Genomic DNA, 22,791 nt, shown 5'->3' on the forward strand with positions numbered 1-22,791 from the left:
CAAAAGTCACTGAAGCTTGAATTGTGTCCCCCAAGTTTTATGTATTAAAAACTTGCCCCCACTGTGACTGTTAAGATGGAGGGAAATCCTATTATGGTAATTGAAAGGTGAGGCCTTAAAGAGATGATTAGATTGTAGGGCTGAGTCATACTGAATAGATTAAAAATTGTGGTCACAGGCGTGGTTATGAGGGCTTTAAAAAGAGAGTGAATGAGGACGTTAGTCTCTGCTTTATCTGCTCCACCATTTCACAATGTGATACCCTGTGACACTGAAGTCAGATGTGTTACCTGGACTTTGGACATTCCAGCCTCAGAAACTGTAAGCAATAAATTTCATTTTCTTTATAAAATACCCAGTTCCATATATTTTGTTATAAGCAACAGAAACAGATTAATACACCAGTAATTCTGTTGTGGGGGTGGAGGGGCTGTAGTGTGCACTCTGAGATGTTTAGCTGAATTTCTTGCTTCTACCCACGAGACACCAGTAGTACCCCCTAGCCAATGACAATCAAAAATGTCTCCAGACATTGCCAAATGTCCCCAAGGGGATGGGAGGCACAATTACCCCCCTAAATTTGAGAACAACTGCCCTACATTGACATGTTGCAAAGACAAAATACAAAGTTTCACAGAAATCATACATATTAATCATTTGTTTATGATTCCTAATTCACTAGTATTATATCTTTATCTGTATCTAGGATAGTGGAATTATTTATAGGTTTAATTTAATTAATTCAATTAATCTTACTGCTTATTCAGCATTAATTAGTCTGATAATTTGAATTATATCCAGTACATTGTGCATACAGACACTGCATCTGTATGGCTATTCAAATCATTAAACTTTGACCAATGAGAGGAAGATTGTGTTAAGCCATAAAAAAATGTTGCTTGTAGTAAAACCAAGTCTAACTTTAAATAATCATCATCAAATTGTGAAAATATCAGATTTTACTAGAGAAATCACATAGAATGGGATGATATATTCAAAATACTAAAAGACAAAGATTGCCAGCCAAGAATACTCTATCCTGCAAGGCTGTCCTTCCGAAATGAAGGGCAAATAGTATATTTCTCAGACAAACAAAAACTGCGGGAGTTCATCACCACACGACCACCCTTACAAGCAATTCTCAAGGGAGTACTGGGATTGGATCCCGGAAGATAATTAGCAGAAGGAAAGAAATCATCAAGATCAGAGCAGAACTTAATGAAATTGAATCCCAAAAAACAATACAAAAGATCAACGAATCAAAAAGTTGGTTTTTTGAAAAGATAAATAAAATCGACAAACCACTTACATGGCTAACAAAAAAAAGAAGAGAGAAGATTCAAATAACAAAAATTAGAAATGAAAAAGGTGATATTACAACTGACCCAAATGAAATACAAGGAATCATCCGAGACTACTATAAACAGCTATATGCCAACAAGTTCGAAAACCTAGAGGAAATGGACAAATTTCTGGACTCACACAAGCTTCCAAAATTAAACCATGAAGATATAGATTTATAATTTCTTAAGATACATTAAAATATGTACACAAATGTGAATATAGAGAATAAAAGTATAATTTTAGGTTAAAATGTACAAGTAAGGTACAAGACAATGACTTCAAATATTTACTAGGCAAAAAATTATATATACAAGATATTTCAAAAGATGACTATTTTCAACACCCAGGAATTAGATGCACAACACAAGTTATTTTATATCCAGAAACTTGCTATACCAAAAATAACATCTCATGTATAAAATTTAACAGAGTGGGGAAAATAGATTGAAAATACATATATACTGTTGCTAATGCTTTTTTCTTTTAGAGCATAATTTCTTAAAAGTGGCAGCTCCTTTAACAAAGTAAAAATAGTGTTAATTTTGTCAGAGGCACCTTGGATAAGTGAGCAAAGAATCAATGGATTCAGAGCTGGAATTATAAGTCAAATAGTTCAACTTTCTCATTTTTGCAGGTAAGAAAATTGAGGCCCAAAGAGATAGTTAAATGATTACAAACTACATAACTATAAATCTATTTTAGTTTTAAAATTTATATTCTTACAAATTGGTTGAACAATGCTTAGAATCTCTAACATACAGAATGTTATGAATGCTGTACTGTCACTATAATTAATACAAAAAATTACCTTTTTAGTTAACATTTATTGAGCGTCTATTATGTGGCAGACACCATTATAGGTGTATAAACAAAAGTTTAATGTTTATGTTATTTTACAATTTTCAAATTATTTTCATATATGGTACCAGTTGGCCTTCATATAACGACCCTGAAAGAATTAGGGTAAGTACTGTCATTTCCATTTCATAGATAATAAAACTGAAGCTTGAAGCGGTTAAAAACAAGATTCTGGAGAAAAATCTGAATTGGCTTTTGAGTCAAACTGACTAGTTTCAAATTATGGCTTTCCCACCTCCTTCTAAGTATGTTATGAGACTTCCGAGGCACAGTTTCCTAACTGAAAAATGGAGAAAATAACATCACATGTCATAAGTAGACCTGAGGATAAAATGAGATAATATACATAAAGGTGTTAGAACAGTAACTGGCACAGCAAATGCTTACGTTTATCTTCATTATATCATTATTACCATTTGCCTATTTCTAAAATACACTTCTAAGACTTACCGTAATTTGATAATTTCAAATTCTTTAACTTTTAATTCAGTGATTTCTCTCTGTCTCTCTAAATCTTGAGATACTTTCTTTAGTTTGATCAAAAGAGAGGAGAGAGAGTCATCTTGTTCTGCTACTGTCTGTTCCATTTCAGCCAGACGGACAAAGTGCTTGGTGGTAGGAACTGGAGTAGGAGACTGTTTTATTAAGTCCTATAAAATATGAATATATTAGCCATGGCATGTATAATTTAATGCCATACTTATTCCATAATTTTAATTTGGTTCCTCAGATGATTAAAAGATATTATCTAATCTAAAACTTAATGATTTAGCAGGCAATAAAGGCTTAAAGAAGACAGGAAATAGAGACCTTACACTTTGTACTCTCAGCATCTAGCAAAGTGTCTATACTTTTATGGTAGAGGATCAATAAATGTCGATTGAATTAAGGAGGTAAGGCTTAAAGATGCTACGGTTGCACATTAAGAGATGAAAGGTAATTTCACCCAAACAGAAAGAATGACCAAAAGAGGCAAGTGTGAACTGAATTCAGAAGATGAAAAGCAGGAGATACAGGAAAACTTACCATGATTGAATTTTAAAAAGACAGGTAGGTTCATGGAAGGTTTTGAGTACACAGCTAAGGATTATAAACATGATTTTGTGAGCAGTGGTGAGTTACTGAAGAATTTGGGTTTAGGGAGAGGAATGATCAGAGCTCTACTTTCAGAAGATTATTTTGGCAACAAAAAGGTAGGGTGACTCATAACCTGGAATACAAAAAAGCTAAATTTTTAATTATATGATCTCAAAAATCAATAAAAAATAGGACAAAGTTCTTAGACTCTTACCAAAGCTGTTTGTTTGAATTTACTGAGTGAACTATCAGCTTGTAGTTCTAATTTATGATGAAGAATATGAAGGTCTTCCTCATGTTTCTTAACAATTTCCCTTTGCTCCTGTTTTACAGAATATCAAAACTATATTTTAAATTGTGATTCAAATAAATTCACATTCCAAAAATCTTAAATATTTTAATATCTTTAATATTCTAAAATCCCTTTGAGATAGGAAAGGAACAATATCCACATGTACCTATTTAGACCAGTATGCACCTCCCCTAGCACGTGTTCAAGTTAACAAGCCCAGCCTCTGACCATTAATTTATTCTGAATGTTAAAATAACATGTTATCTATCATCTCTTACCTTATTTCTAAATTTTTAAAAAATGTTAGATTTCCCCCCCAAAATCTGATTTCCACTGATTACCAGAGTGACAGATTTCATTCTAACTTATTGCCTTAATTCTTACCTATAAACTCAATTGGTATTTTAAAAAATCATATAGTTTCACCATGACAGCTATTCCTGCTTTTGCTAGTCCACGGGAGAAGGATATGCATACATAAGCTGCCAGTTTTACTGTCAGGTCTGTAATCCAATCACACAAAAATAACAATTCCTAAACAGAATCATTTAAAGGTAAGAAATGAACTACCACTTTAGAGAAAGATAATATCTGGCATTTGACTAAAAAACATGATAATAAATAAAATAGCATAACATGATATAATAAAATACCTCTCTGGCTTTTTCTAGAAGATGTTGATATTTCTTTAACACTTCTTCCTTTTGATTTAACCTTGCTTGCATATTTGCAATGGTCTGATGAGCAATTTTCAAAGTGTGATGAGATTTTGGTTCCACCTCTTTTCTGACTAGCTCAGCTATCAGCTTTTCTTGTTCTGCAGTGGCAGGTAATCGAAGCCTCAGTTCATTGATTACTTTGTCTCTTGACAGAATATTTTGCTCTGCTAACCACAGGGCAGATTCTTTTTCTTTTAGCTTCTGAAATGATCAAATCACAATAAATTATTAAAGTATATTTTTTTCCTTTAAAATGTTCCATCTGAATTTTAGTTACATGAGTTATAAGCAAAAAAAGGAGTTTCACTTTTCTTTTCACATCATATTTACAACACCCATCTGGTATTTAATAAGGTTAAATTGAGTGTATTTAAATGTGACAGCACAGTTAGCTGCATGCATACTTTAACTTATTTATAAGATTATCTTGTGTTAAATACTTCATTGTTATAATAAAATGAAATTTAATTAAGGTGCTTTATTTAGATGTTGCAGTTTAGAACTAGAAATGTGGGTGGTGCTAGATTTAATAAGAAAATGTAACAAATCATTCTTTTTATTTAGGTCCATTAACTATTAGAACACTAGAAGACTAATCCATAAAACGCTGCTGAATACAAAACAGGAATTTTAGTGGCCCAAAATGATGAATACCTATGTTAAGATCTGCAATTTATTAAAACAAAACAGAAAAAAGTTTATACTCTTCAAGAGGATTAACAGATATTTTAAACCTAGTAACAATTCACATAAATACAAATCTTACAACTACTGAAGAAAACCTAACTTTCCTGAATTAATTGAAAACATATAATTTTACTTGAAAAATTGTTTTTAAATGAATTTAAAGCTAAAATGTTTAGAAGGAATCTAAAATGAAAATAATATTCACTTTATATTATTTTCTGAATAATTTAATAAAAATATTTGTGATCACCTATCAATCAAATTCAAGACCTAGATTAAACTAATAAGTAAATTACAGTTCACCTTCCAACCTTTAACCAACCATATAAAGGAATGACCTGAAAACTGATTCATAGCATACTCAACATACACTTCAAAATAAAACATTAAAATAAATAAAAGTAAAAAGATCATATAGGGGAAGGAAATATACTGCTCATAAAGTTACAATTAAATGATCTTTCACGATCACTATTACTGATCAGCCTGCTCAAAAGTAACAAGAAATTATTACATGAATAGTGAATTCATAGAATTATTGTTTTCACTTTAAATTAAAAAATAAAAAGTTTACTATGGGAATTAATCACCACTAGAACAACCTTAAAAGAAATGCTCAAGGGAGTTCTACAGCTGGAAGTGAAAGGAAAATAACCACACTAAGATAACAAATGAAGGAATAAAATTCACTAGTAAAGCAGGTACACAACTGGGAAAGAAAAAGAAATAAAACTTTATCACTACAGAAAAACACCAAACTCCAATGATAAACAATAAGTGAGGAAGAAAGGAACAGAGATACACAAAACAACCAAAAAAGTATATACAAAATGGCAGGACTAAGTCCTCACCAATCAATAATAACCTTAAATGTAAGTGGACCAAATTCTCTAATTTAAAGATAGAGACTGGCCAAATGGATAAGAAAATAAGATCCAACTATATGCTGCCTTCGAGAAACTCACTTCACCTATAAACACACATAGACTTAAAGGGAAGGGATTGGAAAAGATTCCATGCAAATGGAAACCAAAAGCAAGCAGGAGTAGCTATACTTAGAAAAAACAGACTTTAAGTCAAAAACTGTAAAAACGAAAAAAGAAGGTCATTATATGTTAAAGTGGTCCATTAAACAATATAATAAATATATATGCACCCAACATCAGAGCACCCAGATATATAAAGCAAATATTGTTAGATTTAAAGGAAGAGATAGACCTCACTACAATAATAGTTTGGAACATCACACCCCACTCTCAGCATTGGACAGATCGTCTAGACAGAAAGTCAACAAAGAAACACTGGATTTAAACTGCACCACAGACCAAATGGACTATACTGATATTTATAAAACATTCCATCGAACAGCTGTAGAATACACATTCTTCTCAGTAGCACATCGGACATTCTCCAGGATTGACCATATGTTAAGCCACACAATAAGACTCAACAAATATAAAAAACCTGAAATCATATCAAGCATCTTCTCTGACCACAATGAAATAAAACTGTAAATCATTAACAAGAGATACCCTCAAAACTATAGAAATACATGGAGACTAAACAACACACTCTGAGTGACCACTGGGTTAAAGAAGAAATGTTTTAAAAATTTAAAAGTTTCTTGAAACAAATGAAAACAGAAACATGACATACCCAATACCCAAGCCCATGGGAAACAGCCAAAGCAGTACCAAAAGGGAAGTTTATAGTAATAAATGCCCACATCAAAAAAGAAGAAAGATTTCAAATAACAATGTATCCTAAGAAATTAAAAGAGCAAAACCAAACCAAACCCAAGATTAGCAAAAGAAATAATAAAGATCAGAGCAGAAAGAAACAAAATTGAGAACCCCCACCCCCAAAATACAAAAGATTGACCAAACAAATTGTTGGGTTTTTTAAAAGATAAACAAAATTGACAAGCCATTAGCTAGCCTAACCAAGAAGAAAAGAAAAGTCTTAAATAAATAGAAATGAAAAAGGGGACATCACAACTGATACTACAGAAATACAAAGAATCATAAGAGATTATTATGAACAACTATGTGCCAACAAATTGGGAAACCTAGAGAAAATGAATAAATTCCTGGACATATACAATCTACCAAGAATAAACCAAGAATAAATAGAAAACCTGAATAGACCAATTATAAGTAATGAGATTGAATCAGTAATAAAAAGTCTCCCATTAAAGAAAAGCTCAGGACTAGATACTTTACTGCTGAATTCTACCAAACACTTAAAAAAGAATTAATACCAACTTTTCTCAAATTCTTCTAAAACACTGAAGAGAACTCTTCCAAACTCATTCTATTTGAGGCTAACATTACCCTGATACCAAAACCAGACAACGATGCAACAAAAAAAGAAAACTACAGTCAATATCCCTGATGAACACTGACGTAAAAATCCTCAACAAAATACGAGCAACTGAATCCAATAGCATGTTGAAAAGATAACTCACCATGGTCAAATAGGATTTATCCTAGGGATGTAAGGTTGGTTCAACATACAGAAATCAATAAACATGACACAACACATCAACAGAATAAAGGACAAAAACCATGTGATCATCTCACTTATGCAGAAAAAACATTTGATAAAATTCAAAATCCCTTCATGATAAAAACCTCAACAAATTAGGCACAGAGAGAATGTACCTCAACACAATAAAGGCTATATATGACAAACCAAGAGCTAACATCATTCTAAACAGGGAAAAGCTGAAAGCTCTTTCTCTAAGAACTATAATAAGGCAAGGATGTCCACTCTCTCCACTCTTATTCAAAGTAGTACCAGAAGTCCTAGCCAGAGCAGTTAGGCAAGAGAATGAAATAAAGGGCATCCAAACTGGAAAAGAGGAAGTCAAATGTCCCTATGCTTTGGATTGAATGTCCCCCCTAAACTTAATTCCCTCTGTCACGCTTAAGAGTAGGAGATCCTATTATGGTAATTGAAAGGTGGGGCCTTGAAGAAGTGATTAATTTGATGGTGTAATAGCAGTTGTGGGCATGGTTCTGAAGACTTTAAAAGGAGAGTGCATTAGAGCTCTCTCTCTCTGCTTTTATTATCTTGCAATATGATACCCTGTGTCACTAAAGCCACCACCAAGGAAAACCCTCACCAGATGTGTTCTCTGGATTTTGGACTTCCCAGCCTCAGAAACTGTAAGCAATAAATCTCATTTTCTTATAAATTATTCAGTACCAGGTATTTTGTTATGAGCAACAGAAATGGACTAATACACCCTGTTTGCAGGTGACATGATGTTATATATAGAAAAACCCAAAAATTCCACCAAAAAACTTTCAGAACTGCTAAACAAATTGACTAAAGTTGCAGTATACACAATCAACATACAAAAATCAGTAGCATTTCTATACACCAATAATGAGCAAGATGAAAAGAAATCAAGAAAGCAATCCCATTTATAATAGTTACAAAAAATTAAAATACCTAGAAAATAATTTAATCAAGGAGATGAAAGATCTCCACAACAAAAACTATGAAACACTGATGAAAGAAATTGAAAAGGACACAAAGAAATAGAAAGACATTCCATATTCATGGGTTGGAAGCATTAATATTGTCAAAATGACCATATTACCAAAAGCAATTTACAGATTCAATGCAATTTCTATCAAAGTACAATGACATACTTTATAGAAATAGAAAAAACAATCCTAAAATTCATATGGAACCACGAAAGACCCCAAATAGCCAAAGCAATCCTGAGCAAAAAGAACAAAGTTGGAGGCATCACACTATCTGACTTCAAAAAGCTATAGTAACTATATATTTTTACATTTAGTATATAGTAACTATTATGTATACTATAAAGCTATAGTAACCAAATAGCATAGTACTGGCATAAAAGCAGACACACAGACCGATGGAACAGTACAGAGAACCCAGAAATAAAGCCATGATGTATTTACAGTGAACTGATTTTCAATAAAGATGCCAATTGGGGAAAGGACAGTCTCTTCAATAAATGATGCGGGGAAAACTGGTTAGCCATATGCGGAAGAATGAAACTAGATTCCTATCTCTCACCATACACAAAAATCAGCTCAAAATGGTTTAAAGACTTAAGTGTAAGACCTGAAACTATGAAACTTCCATAAGAAAATACAGGAGAAATGATCTAGGACACTGGGCTGAGCACAGACTTTATGAAGAGGACCTCGAAAGCACAGGCAAAATAGACAAATGAGATTATATCAAACTAAAACGCTTCTGAACAGCAAGGGAAACAATTAACAGAGCAAACAGACAATCTACACAATGGGAGAAAATATTTGCAAAATATGCATCTGATAAGGGATTAATATCTAGAATATACAAGGAATTCAATATACAAACAATTCAATAGCAAGAAAACAAATAATCTGATTAAAAAATGGGCAAATGAGGTAAATAGACATTTCTGAAAAGAAGACACACAAATAGCCAACAGGAGTATTAAAAAAAAGTTCAACATCACTAATCATCAGGGAAATGCAAATCAAAACCATGAGATATCATCTCACTCCACTCAGAACCGCTATCATCAAAAAGACATAAAATAAATACTGGCGAGGATTCACAGAAAGGGGAACTCTTACACACTGTTGGTGGGAACGTAAATTAGTATAACCATTATGGAAAACAGTCTGAAGGTTCCTCAGAGAACTACAAGTAGAACTACCATATGATCCAGCAATCTCATTACTGGGTAAATATCCACAGGAAAGTAAATCAGTAAATCAGTAAATCGAACCCAGATTTGCACTCCCACATTTATTGCAGCACTATTCGCAATAGCCAAGATATGGAATCAACTGGTGTCCATCAATAAGTGGATAAATAGATGTGGTATATATACACAATAGAATATCACTCAGCCATAGAAAAAGAATGAAATGCTATCATTTGCAGCAACATGGATGAGTTTGGAGGACATTACATTAAGTAGGTCAGGAACAGAAAGAGAAATGGTGCATGTTCTCACTCGTGTAAACTAAGAAAGTTGATCACAAAGAAGTAGAAAATGGAATGGTGGTTACAAGGCTGAAAAGGGTGTGGGTAGGGGCAATAGTGAGCGGTTGGTTAAGAGATACAAAGTACAGCTATATAGGAGGAATAATATGTGGTGTTCCATAGCATTGTAGGGTGACTATAATTAACAATTTATTGTATAGTTACAATTAGCAAGAAGAGAGGATTCTGAAAGAAGAGAGGATTTTGAACATTCCCAACATAATGAATATTGAATGCCTGAGATAAGGAAAAAAAAAAAATCAGTGGTTTCCAGGATTTCAGGGAATGAAGAAAGGAAGGAGAGAGGGATGAGCAGGTGGAGTACAGAGGACTTTAGGGCAGTAAAACTATTCTGTGTGATACTGTAATGGTGAATACACAACACTATGCATTAGGCAAAACCCATAGAACTATACAATACAAAAAGGGGAACTCTAATATAAAATTAAGTTAATAACAATAAATCAATATTGATTTGTAATTATAACAAATTTACCACATGAATGCAATAAGTCAGTAATAGAAGAAACTATATGTGGGTGAGAGGAGGGTATGGTAAACGATCTGTAGTTTCTGCTCAATTTCTCTGTACAGCTGAAACTGCTATAAAAATAAAGAAAACAAACAAAATTATAAAGTTTAAACATTAAGCAGTTATCCCTAGGCAGGGCTGGGGTGGGCAAAAGGGTAGGCAAGGTACACACAGGAACTTAGAAATGTACTTGTTATGTTCATATCTTAAACTGGTTGGTAGAGACACAATGTTATTTTATTCTTATAAATTTACACGTCATAATTATCTTGTCTACAACCAATACACAATAAAACAAAATTATTATATCTCAAATAAATAAATGAATAGACTGATATACAGTTAATTTAAATTAGCCGTATCAGGTGTTCATTATTATTTACTGGAAACACAGGACAGTAGAGAGTGGAATTAGCAATAGATTAATCATTCTATGCTTCGTTCTCATTAATAAATGTTATTTAGAAAATTCCACAAACATACCCAATAATATACTAAACGAAATGCAAATTCATCTAATTACCTCTTGTAGTGATTTGCAAGTTGCCTGTGTTTGTAGGATTATGCGAACATTCTCCTTAATTTTTCTTAGAGCAATCTCAAGTTGATTTGGAATGGGCAAACTAGGGTCTGGCACTGATCCCGTAGCCTCTTCAAACTATTAAAAAATAGCATGTTTTAAAAAAATCAACTGTAGCATTGAGAATATTAATTTTTACAACTGTATGACAAAACAGTTTAAACCCCAGTTGTGTTTTAAATATAAAAAGATAACATCAATTAAAATCAAAACAGATTTAGAAAATATATCTATCGATTAACACTCTAGGCTGTGTTACACAGTAGCAAACAGTATTAATCACACATACCTTTTGTGCTGCATTTAATATTTCATTTTGTTGACGGTCAAAAACGTCTATTTGACGTTCCAGCTCAACTTCTCTTTCATCCCAGGCCATTTGTCTTTCTTCATGAAACTGAAAAAAGACAATTTATATCAAATATGCATACAGAGATACCACATATATAACAGATGTTTTACATGTATTTTCTTACATAATCCTCATAACAACCCATTGAGGTCACTATGATTATTCTCATTTTAAGGAAAAGGATATAAACTCAAAGAGCGTGGAGTAACTGACCTATGATCACAGAGACAGGCAGATGTGAAGTCAGGATTTCAATCCATCCATCCATCCATACAAAACATATTTAACAATATACTATGTGCCAAGAACTATCCCAGAAAGTGAAAAAAAACCCAGTGAACAAAACAAAGTTCCTGTAACCATGTGTTGGGAAAAACAGGAAAATGTCAGAGCCCCTCCATGTCTAGAATCTTGCCAAGCATTTGCTGTAAATATCCTCAGGTGTTCCTTGTTACTGCTTAAGGTAAATTGTGTATGGGCATCCAGGTGTCCAGGGTTGTGGACTTAAGTATAAAAGACTAACAGCTCTGATCCACAGTGCTTCTCAGAACTGAGACAGTTGTTCCTAGATCTGAATAAAACCCATTCGTATCTCTATACCCATGGCTCCCAGAACCTTTTTTTTTTTTTTCTATTACCTAGCTCACAGACCTCCATGTGGAGAGTTTGTAAACCAGTCTGTGCAACAGACTCGAGGGGTCTGTAAGCCCTAGCTTTACACCATGGAATTTATATTCTAGTGAAGGGGAGACAGCCTATAATAAACAAATAAGTATGTAATGTTAGATTGTGAGAAGTGTTATAGAGAAAAATGAAGATAAGTAATATCTATTGAGGGAATCTTGATGGTAGGATTTACTATTATATACTGGATGGCTGGTGAAGGCTGCACTGAGAAGGTAGGACATTTGAGCTAAGACCTGAAGGTAGTGAAAGCATAAACACCACAGGCTTCTAGGGTAAGAACAATCTAAGCAGAGGGGACAACAAAATCTCTGAGGCAAGCATGTGCTTGATGAATTTCACCTGCCTCCAAAGCATGTCTTTTATTCTACACCAAGCTGTCTTCTACTCGCATCAGTGAGAGCCAGTAGAAACTTATAACTGTGAAAAGTCAAATAACCAATATTGCAATAAAAATTAACTTACCAAGTAAGTTTGCTTATTGCTCCTTTCAAGTTTAAGACTACTGTTACAACAACTAAATAAATAAATATGCATTTTCCAATGGGCCCATGAAAAAATTCTCAGCATCAGGAAATCCAAGTTAAAAAGCACATGACATATCATCTCATGCCAGTTAGAATGGCTATTATCAACAAGCCAAAAAATAACAAATGCTGACAAGGATATTGCTAGTGGGAGTGTAAACTGGTATGGCCACTATGGAAAACAGTATGGAGGTTAATTAGAGAACTAAAAATAGATCTACACTATTACCAAGCTAACCCACTACTGGGTATATACCCAAAGGAAAAGAAACCAATGTATCAAAAAGACATCTGGTACTCCCATGTTCATTGCAGCACTATTTACAACAGCCAAGAGATGGAATCAACCTAAATGTACATCAATGAATAAATGGATAAAACTGTGGTATATATACACAATGGAATACTACTCAGGTATCGAAAAAAAAAAATATCCTGTCATTTGCAGCAACATGGATGTAAATGGAAACCATCATGTTAAGTAAAGTCAGTCAGGCACAGAAAGACAAATACTGCATGATATCACTCGTATGTGGAATCTAAAAAAATTTTTTAAAATGGTTCTCATAGAAATAGAGCATAGAATAACAGTTGTGGGGGAGGAGGGAAGAGAAATGGTGGACTAATGGGTACAAAACTATGCTACCTACCCCAAATGAATCATTGTGCAGTGTATCAACATACTATACCCTACAAATATGTACAAATAAATGTTAAAATATTTTGCATAAAAGAAAAAAAAAAGGAAACAGATTCTTTTATAAACCCATTACAAATCGGAGCTTTATTCAATTACAATAATTGAGTCACTCAAGCAATGTTCTTATGTTTAAAATCTTAGCAAAGTCACCAAAATAAATATAAAATGAAACCTTGTTCTGCTGAACAATTTCTTCCTCCAGACTGCTGATTGTATGCTCATATTCAGAAATTATATTATTCAAATATTTTATTTCTTCTTTATCCTTAACTAATTCTCGATTTAGTTTAAGCTCTTGAAGACGAAGTTCTTCTATTTTCATATGCCAATTGATTACCTAAGATGTACAAATTATATATACCAATGTAAATGCTGTATAAGTAAATAATATATTTCTCCATTGATCATAATGGTTTTCACTGAAATTAATGGACATTCTATAATAAGATAAGACATAAAGTTATTCTTGCTAGAGCCACATGGCAAAGTTTACTTAGTATTTCCACAGACTTTTTTAAGACTATGTGAGATCTTACAACAAAACATTCTTCAAATTATGTATGAACAGATACCATTAACAATCATTTTCATTTTTTCATTATTATATAATTACTGAGCACTTACTGTGAGCATATACTGAAATATTGGTACTACTTTCAAAAATGGAAATCCGAGGGGCCGGCCCGTGGCTCACTCGGGAGAGTGCGGTGCTGATAACACCAAGGCCCCGGGTTCGGATCCCACATGGGGATGGCCGGTTCGCTCACTCGCTGAGCATGGTGCTGACAACACCAAGTCAAGGGTTAAGATCCCCTTACCGGTCATCTTTAAAAAAAAAAAAAAATGGAAATCCGAGGGGCCGGCCCGTGGCTCACTCGGGAGAGGGCGGTGCTGATAACACCAAGGCCCCGGGTTCGGATCCCACATGGGGATGGCCGGTTCGCTCACTCGCTGAGCATGGTGCTGACAACACCAAGTCAAGGGTTAAGATCCCCTTACCGGTCATCTTTAAAAAAAAAAAAAAAAAAAAAAAAAAAATGGAAATCCGAAGTACTTCAAGCCTAGAGAATAGGCTAGAGAACTGCAAGATAATTATTTTTCATTTAATTCTTTCTGGAGGGGGATAAAAACCAAATCATATCTAAAAATAAATAAGGGTCTACTACTTCTAAATAATTTTAAACAGATAATAATTAGGAAAAGTAGAATTCAACTGATAACCACTACAATGTTTAAGAACATCTATAATGAGCATTTAATAAATATATACAAACTTTTTAGAGTGTTTAAAATTCTTCACTATTATATAAGCATTTCTACTAAAATTTTTGCTTAGAAAGGTCTCATTTTATTTTTACAAATAATAGACATTCAAATAGCTATAATTCCAAATTTACAAAATCTAAATTAATAAATTATAATTGGAATTTTGGTTGTATATTAGGCATTTTTCATATAGGACATACTAAGAAATTAAAATCAAGGTTTACCTTTTGGGCTCCCCTGGCATCCTTTAAAGTGCTTATTAATTCTTCTAGGCCCTTTAATTTTAATTCCATCTCCAATGTTTTGTTCTCCATACTTCTACGTTCTTGTTGAGAATTTTTCAATTCTTGCATTACCTTAAGTTTGTCATTTTGTAGTTGAATCATTGTTTTAGAGAATTTTTCTTGTTGTGCCAAGGGTAAAGCTCCACTGAACTGTCGTCGTAGAGACTGGATTGTTTGGCGCAGATGTTTTGCTCTATTTCTCCCCTCCAAACGAGCGTAATATAGAGCCTGTTCTTTTTCATCGAGTTTCTGCTCTAAGCGCAAATTGTAGGCCTCCATCTTCTGCAGTTTAAATGCAACTGACTCCAACTTACCAAGAGCAGTAGCCTCACTAATTTGAAGAGAGACAATATGTTGGTGCAACTTGGCAATTAGTGCCTTTTCATCAGACTGTGCCTAATATTAAAAAATACATATTTGTAGTAAGTTTCAAGCTTTCCCAATGAAACATCATGGATTTAAAAAATCATACTTTACTAAATAAAATTTTAAAACAGTGTGGTACAGAGATCCTATAATAATCTAATTTTGTTTTAATATAAATAATTACCAAAGAATTATAAAAGAAAAAAACTCAGAATCAAATATACTTAAAATACAAATCTAACTAAATAACAGAATACTACTGTATTTTTTTAACTTCCATATTCATATTTCAATATTGGTATAATTCTGATGTAGACGATGTGTATTTTTTTATCCCCCCCCAAAAGACTTAGTACTTCTCAGTGTCTTAACTTTGATCAGCAGCCAGCATGATACATCTGTAGGCACTTAAATGCTTTTCTGAATTATAAATGGTATTTCAAATTTTAAAAGAATTTTTCTAATCAGGTTCCAACTAACAAGAATAGGAGCCTCTTGATGACACATCTTCTGATTAAAACTATAAAATCATCCCAATATTTCATGTGAATTTAGGAAAAAAGTTGATTATATAGAGAAGAGCTAATACTGCACATACCTGATACTCTAGCAACTGCATTCTGAGAGACTCTACTTCCTTTTCCCTGGACTGTTGCTGTGCATTCAAAATTTCAACTTGCCTTTTGGCAATATCAGAAATCTCTCTCAGTCTAGAAAGTGATATTTCAGAAAAAATTCTCTAAGTAAATACCAAAATTCCAAATTTCTAGACCCCTTTCTAGAACAGCCATTAGTTTTCAGCATCTCTTCTTTGTATAAAATAGTAAAGCAGTGTTTCCTGAACTGTTTCATGAAATATAATTCCATGAGAGATTAACAAAGTCTTACAAAAAAACTCCATTCCCAACACCTCTCCCCTTTGAAAATTTATAATATATAATATCATATTAAATGTTCTGAGAAGTTCTAATATAAATAATTATCTCAAATTGTTCTTAATAAACGTATATGGCCAAAGAACCCCTTCTCTCACACTTTTTTTCACAAGATATTTATAATTTGGGATCTACTAGAATAGGGTATTAAGTAGGTTTATCTGACACCATCACATAGTTAAGAATACAGAAATTTAAAAAATTTCTAGGTGCCATAGGTAGATTAATGTAGGTTTTCATTTGTTTTTTGTGCCATAGGTAGATTAATATAGGTTTTCAATTGTTTTACCTTAATTCACAAGTCATCAGAAATGTGAAAAGAAACAAAGTATGCATTTACTACAATTACAAAAAGTGGGGGGGAGCTGATGATAAGCCCTTCAATTTCCCTTATGATTACTATGATAAGACAATACAGACAAAGTAAAATATAAAGTTTCTTTGCTTTGGGCTGAATAATTTTAGCCGTGTGTGACAGATAAGCCAGATTTCCTCACACTGATCAGAAGCTCTCATTGCCAGTTATATAAGTTTTGATTAATAAAATATGATAAAATGAATAATTATAAATTAGTTTATTTCAAAGGTGAGGTCCATGAGAAGAGAGGAAGAATGAAAAGGAGTCCTTCGTAGTGAAAAAGGCTGGCAATGACTGATATTCACAAGAAGACTATCAAGGCTCCAAAGGAATGGCTATAACTTTAGGTGTAAGCCATAAAAACATCTTTACTAATTTATTCGTGCTTGACAAATTAACTCAGTGCTCCTCATACTTTTCTACTGAAGTAGCACTTAATTACAAAAGAGTGAATACACAGCGTCTGTTTGTCATACAGGACTTACTCCTTATATTTTGTATTCTAAAGTAGCTGGTCTGTTTCCTCATGTAAAATAAAAATAACAATGTTACCTCAGGGTTATTAAGCATAACTGTACAACTTAATATATGTTTAATACCTTGCACAGTACCTAGTATATAGCAGAGACCCAATATATGTAAATTAAATGAAAATCTGGATTTTTCATTATTTTTTTTACAACAACTTTAAAAAACATGTAGAAGAGGTAATATAACTCCTTCGTTAAAGTGAAGAAATTAACCGTTCTTCTCCATCTCCGCCTCCCAAGAAAAATTAGAAGATGAACAGGATCTCATAGGGTCTTGATTCACTGCTTTCTGCAATAATATTACTGGACTCTAAAAAATGCAAATCTTGAGAGGTCATTTCGTCTTGAATACTATTATTAACACTTTTAAAAAATCAACCTTAATAATATAAGAATAATCCTATTCTTATAGATAGAAACCAGTACCGATTGCCACTGAGAATATTACCCCTGTATATTTGTAATTAGGTTTCTTAAAGTCAAGTTAGAGGACACACATCTATTCAAATGACTAAGATGTTTGTATGCACTTACTTTGACACTTCAACTTTCAGTTCCATTTCATTCTTCTCTAATTCTAGAATCCGTTGCCTATCAGCATCACTTACTGCCTTGCTCACACTATCAGCTAATTCATCTCTTAACATCTGTTCCACCTTCTGTGCATCCAAGTTGATTTTGGTAAGCTAAGAAAAAGTAACATTAAAAAAAAAGTTCAGATATACCAGTTTTTGGCAAGGTTGTCCTCATAATTTGATTTTCAGAGTACTGCGGTCCTCTACTTTGCCTTACTACAGATACTAAATTGGATATAAAGTGTTAAGAACAGATTGGAGAAGGTAAAGAGAGAAAAGAGTCAGGAACAAATTATGAAAATTCTGGTTATATTCCAATACACCAAAAGTCATTTGTAATCAGACAACTTACTGACTAATAATATCTGAACTCCTGATATTCTTAATTTACTTGGAATGCAGTAAACTCATTATATTTTACTTCAATTATATCATCTATAAAAAAATTCAAATTAGTTAATAAAATCTTATTAATATAGATTTAGTGACTCAGTTAAATAAACAAAAATGATATATATGCTTTGAAAAATATATTAATTCCAAGGTAAGCAAACATTATAAGAGTGTTGTTTTATCACAAATTGTCAACTATATGCAATCTATGTTTACTGCAAGGCAGTTTAACGATTCTGACATCAAAAACATCTAAAATCTCCTTTTAGAATGTAAGGTCTCTGAAAGCAGAGATAACTGTTCATTTTGCTTCTTGCTATAGTCCCAGCCTCCATACAGGGTCTGACATGTAGCAATGAATAATTTATTTGTTAAATGAAAGGATGGTAGTGGCAGGCAATTCCATTATTAAGTAAATAACATCTTTTTGCATATTAAATATAATAATGCAACATTGGTGAAAAAGAAGACCTCATTCACAGAAATATCAGCAAATACTCTTTTTAAACAACTCAGATTTAAAAATAAATCTTTTATTCATTACATGAAACACAACATTATATTAATATGTTACTTCAGAGATACAAACCTCTTAACAAAAATACAACGTCTACCAAGACTAATTCTTTACTAATTGCATGATAAAAATTGTAACATCAAACCTCAGCAAATTTGGTTTCCAATTCAAAATTACGTTCTTCCATTTGCTTTAATGAAGTCCTTAAGTGTTCATACATTTTTTGACAATGTTCAGCCCGCTGCCTTTCGTTTAATTCCTTCATTTCCAACATAGTAATTTTTTTTGAAATAGAAATAATGTCACTGTTGGTTATTGATTTCTTTGCCTTATCCATGTTAGATTCATTTCCTATATGCAATAATACTTAAGTCAATCATGTTGTTTACATCAAAATTATATCCCAGATATTTCAGATATTGTATATAAAGGGGACAATATATTTACATGGAAAGCAGGTGAGCTTTTGAATTACGACAGACCTGGATTCTATTCTTAGCTGTTACTTCCTGCCTATATGATGCCTGTACCACTTAATCTCTCTGGAACTTACGTTCTTCATTAATTAAATAATAAAAAACTGTTCCTCATAGGATTATTGAAATAACAGTGGAAAGAACTTAAACCTGAAGGCATATGATTGAGAAATCTTATCAAATATGATCTTCTCGAACCATAAGCATTATCTGGCCTTTGTACACATCTAATATCAAATATTTTACATTCTTTTATTAGTTGTATGCCCTAATCTTATATATGTAGTTATATGGCTTGTCTTCAGACAAGAAAGTCTGTGGTTCAGTGAAAAGAGAACTAAAACCTCCAATTTACCATAAAAAGATATCACATAAAAGTGTCATTAGTTACTTAGTCATTGTTGGGGAGGAGGAAAGAACTTATTACTTTTGTTTTGCATAACAGACACAGTCCAGAAAAAAACCCCACAAAATCTGGTAGAGTGTTTTGATTTTTGTTGACTCAATTAAAACTCATGTTTAGGGTAGCCAGTTATTTAAAAGAACTAAGCAGTGACTTACTTTGTAAATAGTCTTTCATAATACCAATAATGCCCCCTCCTATTTTAGCAGCTTCATAAATTCAAGTTTTACAATTGAGCTTTCTCAAAGTAACATATCTTTTCTGAAAGGAAAAAACTGGTGTCTGTCTCAGATTTAAAAAGGACTTCATTATGTTTTGTATGTATCTTTAAAATATATGATTTTAGAATAGCTGATGCAAGCAGTGATCAAGTAACTAACAATAACAGATTATTAAAAGAAGTTAAACATGTCAGTAAATCGATTCATTATGAAATAGAGACTCATTCGGGCAACCCTAAACACCATGAATGAAACAAAAAAACTGCACTAAATATAAATATATAAAGAATATAAAACCCTTTTTCCATTCTGTATTGTGTAAACTCTCTGATAATAAAAAGAAGCATGTCACAGAGACTGAAGCAGATGAGCCATCTGACGTTCCTGGGTTGGGGTTTTCTTAAAGAAAGGGTAGAGCACAACAGCTCAACACCAACAAATTCCTGGATAAAAAACGCTGAGGAAGTGATACTTTCAAACAGAGACATAAGGGCAACAGGAAACAGGAAAAAGTTCTTAAATCTTCAGTGATATAAAGCCCTGTATGAAAGAGATTAAGGTACTTGAAAATTAAGGAACTTCTATGGAGAATACGGCACTTATTAAAGAGAGAGAATGAAATGAACCGAGAACTTACTAAAATTGTATATAATACTCTTTTATATCTTAGTTTAAATGATATCTTCTTTAATGTAGAAGCTATAAGGAAACTAATTCGTACTTAATCTCTTATTGAATTAAAAATTACATTTCTAAAAATAGCTTATTTTAGATTTCCCAATGTGGGCCTCTGTAAACCAAATGTCTTAGTTACCAATTTAATAAAACAGCTCTACTAACAGAAACCTTGAATAGCATTAGAGCTCTAAGATCTAGGAAAAAAATTTTAAAAACACCTTATCCAAAGCAGCAAACTTATTTGAAAATTATAAAGCACAATACTATGAGATAAAATTATTAAAATGCTGTAAACTAGGATAATCATTTGAGAAACTAATACAGAAAACCCTAACAGAAAACACAAAGATTTCAGTACTTTTGAAACAGTAATATCTGTTAGATATACATGAAGGTGTTCATGATAGCACTATAAGCAATAGCAAAAATAAGAAAAGCTAGTGATTTAATCACTCAAACACAGTAGGATATTTCATGAATATTTACATTTATAAGTATGATGAATAAAACAGAAATATTTTTGATATCTACTAAATGAAAACAGAATATAACAAATAATGTTTATTATAATTTAAAGTATATAAAATATGTAAGCATATATAAGCAAAAAATGTGATTATATAGTAGTGAAACTATGAGCAATAAAAATTTTCAAATTATTTTTGATGTTTTATGGTGATCTTTTAACTTAAAAGTATCAAATGATGTATATCTAATATAACTTTACACTCAGTGGAAGAATTCATAATACTACTATTAAAATACAGGTATTTCAAAATTATCACCAGTTTTGATTGTTAAATAGTTCAAAATAGCTAATATTTAGTCATAAATTTTTAACATATATGATCTTATTAGGAACAAATGTAATTTAAGAACTGAAAGCCAAATTTTGATGGGGATTAGTAATATTATTCATCAACTGCCTGCTAAGTTAAACTGTTAGGCAGAGAGTTCATTTTTTTAATCAAAATACTTCCTTTTCACCTAGTTAGGAAAGAAACTTTAAGTGAAAAATATTCACTATTAGATCTTAATCATTTTATATTACTGGAGTTATAAAACTTACTTACCTAATTTACTTTCTTGTTCCCAGGCTTGTTCAACAGTGTGAAGTTTCTCCTTGGTAATCTCCAGTTCTTTATTTACAGATTCCACTTGTTCTTTTAAGGATGTATTTTCACACTAAATAAAAGAGAAGCATCACTAAAAAATTGCACTGTAATTCAGATCAATGTTACAAAAGTGACATTGTCTTTTAACTTTATGTAATATCTCTCAAAACACAAAATCCATAATTTTACAAAATTAGAATCTCCCCATACTTAATATGTATATACACTTGTACATATTCTTATATAATGTAAAATATTATTTAAAAATAATCAATAAAATCCTGTGTATCTAATATGTGTCCCTAAATCTCTAAGTATTAGCTTCTACCATGAAAGCTATATGTTCATTTTAGCAAAGCTGGAATACTCCAAGAGTTTTACAACCTTCACAAACTAGTATTTACTTCCCTCATTCATACATACAATTACTAAGCATCCCTAGCATGCCATCAGTGACAGGTGCTGGATGTTCACGGTGAAAAGAGACAAAATTCTGACCTTCATAGGCCTCACAATTTAGTGTCTGTGTGTATGTGTGTGGGTTAGGAGTTGCAGAGGGTGAGGAAGGCAGACAATAAACAGGTAAACACACAAAAAAATCCATTAAAAATGTCAAGATCTAGAAAGAAAAAACAAAACAAAACAAAACAGGAAAACAGGGTGCAGAGCCAGAGAATAATAAAAGGAGGTACATAGATAGAGTGATTCGAGAAGGTCTTAACCACCAAAGAGGTAGTACTTAAGCTGAAACTTAAGGTATGAGAATGAGCCAGTATTGACAAGAAATTAGTCATGGAAAGAGCTGATGTACTGGTAAACCCAGATGATCTAAAGCAAGTAAGGGTTTGGAGTAGTAGAAAACCAAGAAGAAAAAAAGGTCTGAAGCAGGAAAAGATTTGGAGTATTAGAGGGCCAGAGCAGACTTAGCAAAAATGAGAATAAGGAGTGGAATAAGATAAAGTTGGAGAGGCAATCACAGGCCATACCACGGAGGTAATGGTATATACCAAGATAAGGAACTGGAATTTCACATTTAATGTATAATAGGAAATCATTTAAAGACTTTAAGAAGGAAGTTCTAAACAATCATTCTGGCTGCAATGTGAAGAATAAGTAAAGGAGCAAGTAGAGAAATCAGGGAAACTAGTCAGGAAGATACTGTAGAAGATCACATGAGTGACGATGCTGTAGCAATGAGAATGGAGAAAAGAGAACACATGTAAATTCCATTTGAAGCATAAAATGAGAGGGGAAAGGAACGGCTAGAGAACAACTCTAAGGTATTTGCCTTGACAAA

General features: G+C 32.5%; 1 protein-coding gene across 1 annotated transcript in view; it reads right to left on the reverse strand.

The window, feature by feature from the left end:
• Positions 1-22,791, reverse strand: part of CEP290 (centrosomal protein 290kDa) — a 95,699-nt gene that overhangs the window by 30,259 nt on the left and 42,649 nt on the right. Inside the window, exons 27-37 of the mRNA XM_008568614.1 lie at positions 21,453-21,564; positions 18,747-18,952; positions 17,651-17,802; positions 15,892-16,003; positions 14,868-15,323; positions 13,550-13,714; positions 11,404-11,511; positions 11,058-11,192; positions 4,225-4,491; positions 3,494-3,601; positions 2,653-2,852 (exon numbers count right to left, since the gene is read on the reverse strand). Coding sequence (XP_008566836.1) covers positions 2,653-2,852; positions 3,494-3,601; positions 4,225-4,491; positions 11,058-11,192; positions 11,404-11,511; positions 13,550-13,714; positions 14,868-15,323; positions 15,892-16,003; positions 17,651-17,802; positions 18,747-18,952; positions 21,453-21,564 — 2,021 coding nt within the window. The remainder of the gene's footprint in view (positions 1-2,652; positions 2,853-3,493; positions 3,602-4,224; positions 4,492-11,057; positions 11,193-11,403; positions 11,512-13,549; positions 13,715-14,867; positions 15,324-15,891; positions 16,004-17,650; positions 17,803-18,746; positions 18,953-21,452; positions 21,565-22,791) is intronic.

This window comes from Galeopterus variegatus, unplaced genomic scaffold (assembly GCF_000696425.1).
Source record: "Galeopterus variegatus unplaced genomic scaffold, G_variegatus-3.0.2 Scaffold425, whole genome shotgun sequence".
Classification (NCBI taxonomy): domain Eukaryota; kingdom Metazoa; phylum Chordata; class Mammalia; order Dermoptera; family Cynocephalidae; genus Galeopterus; species Galeopterus variegatus.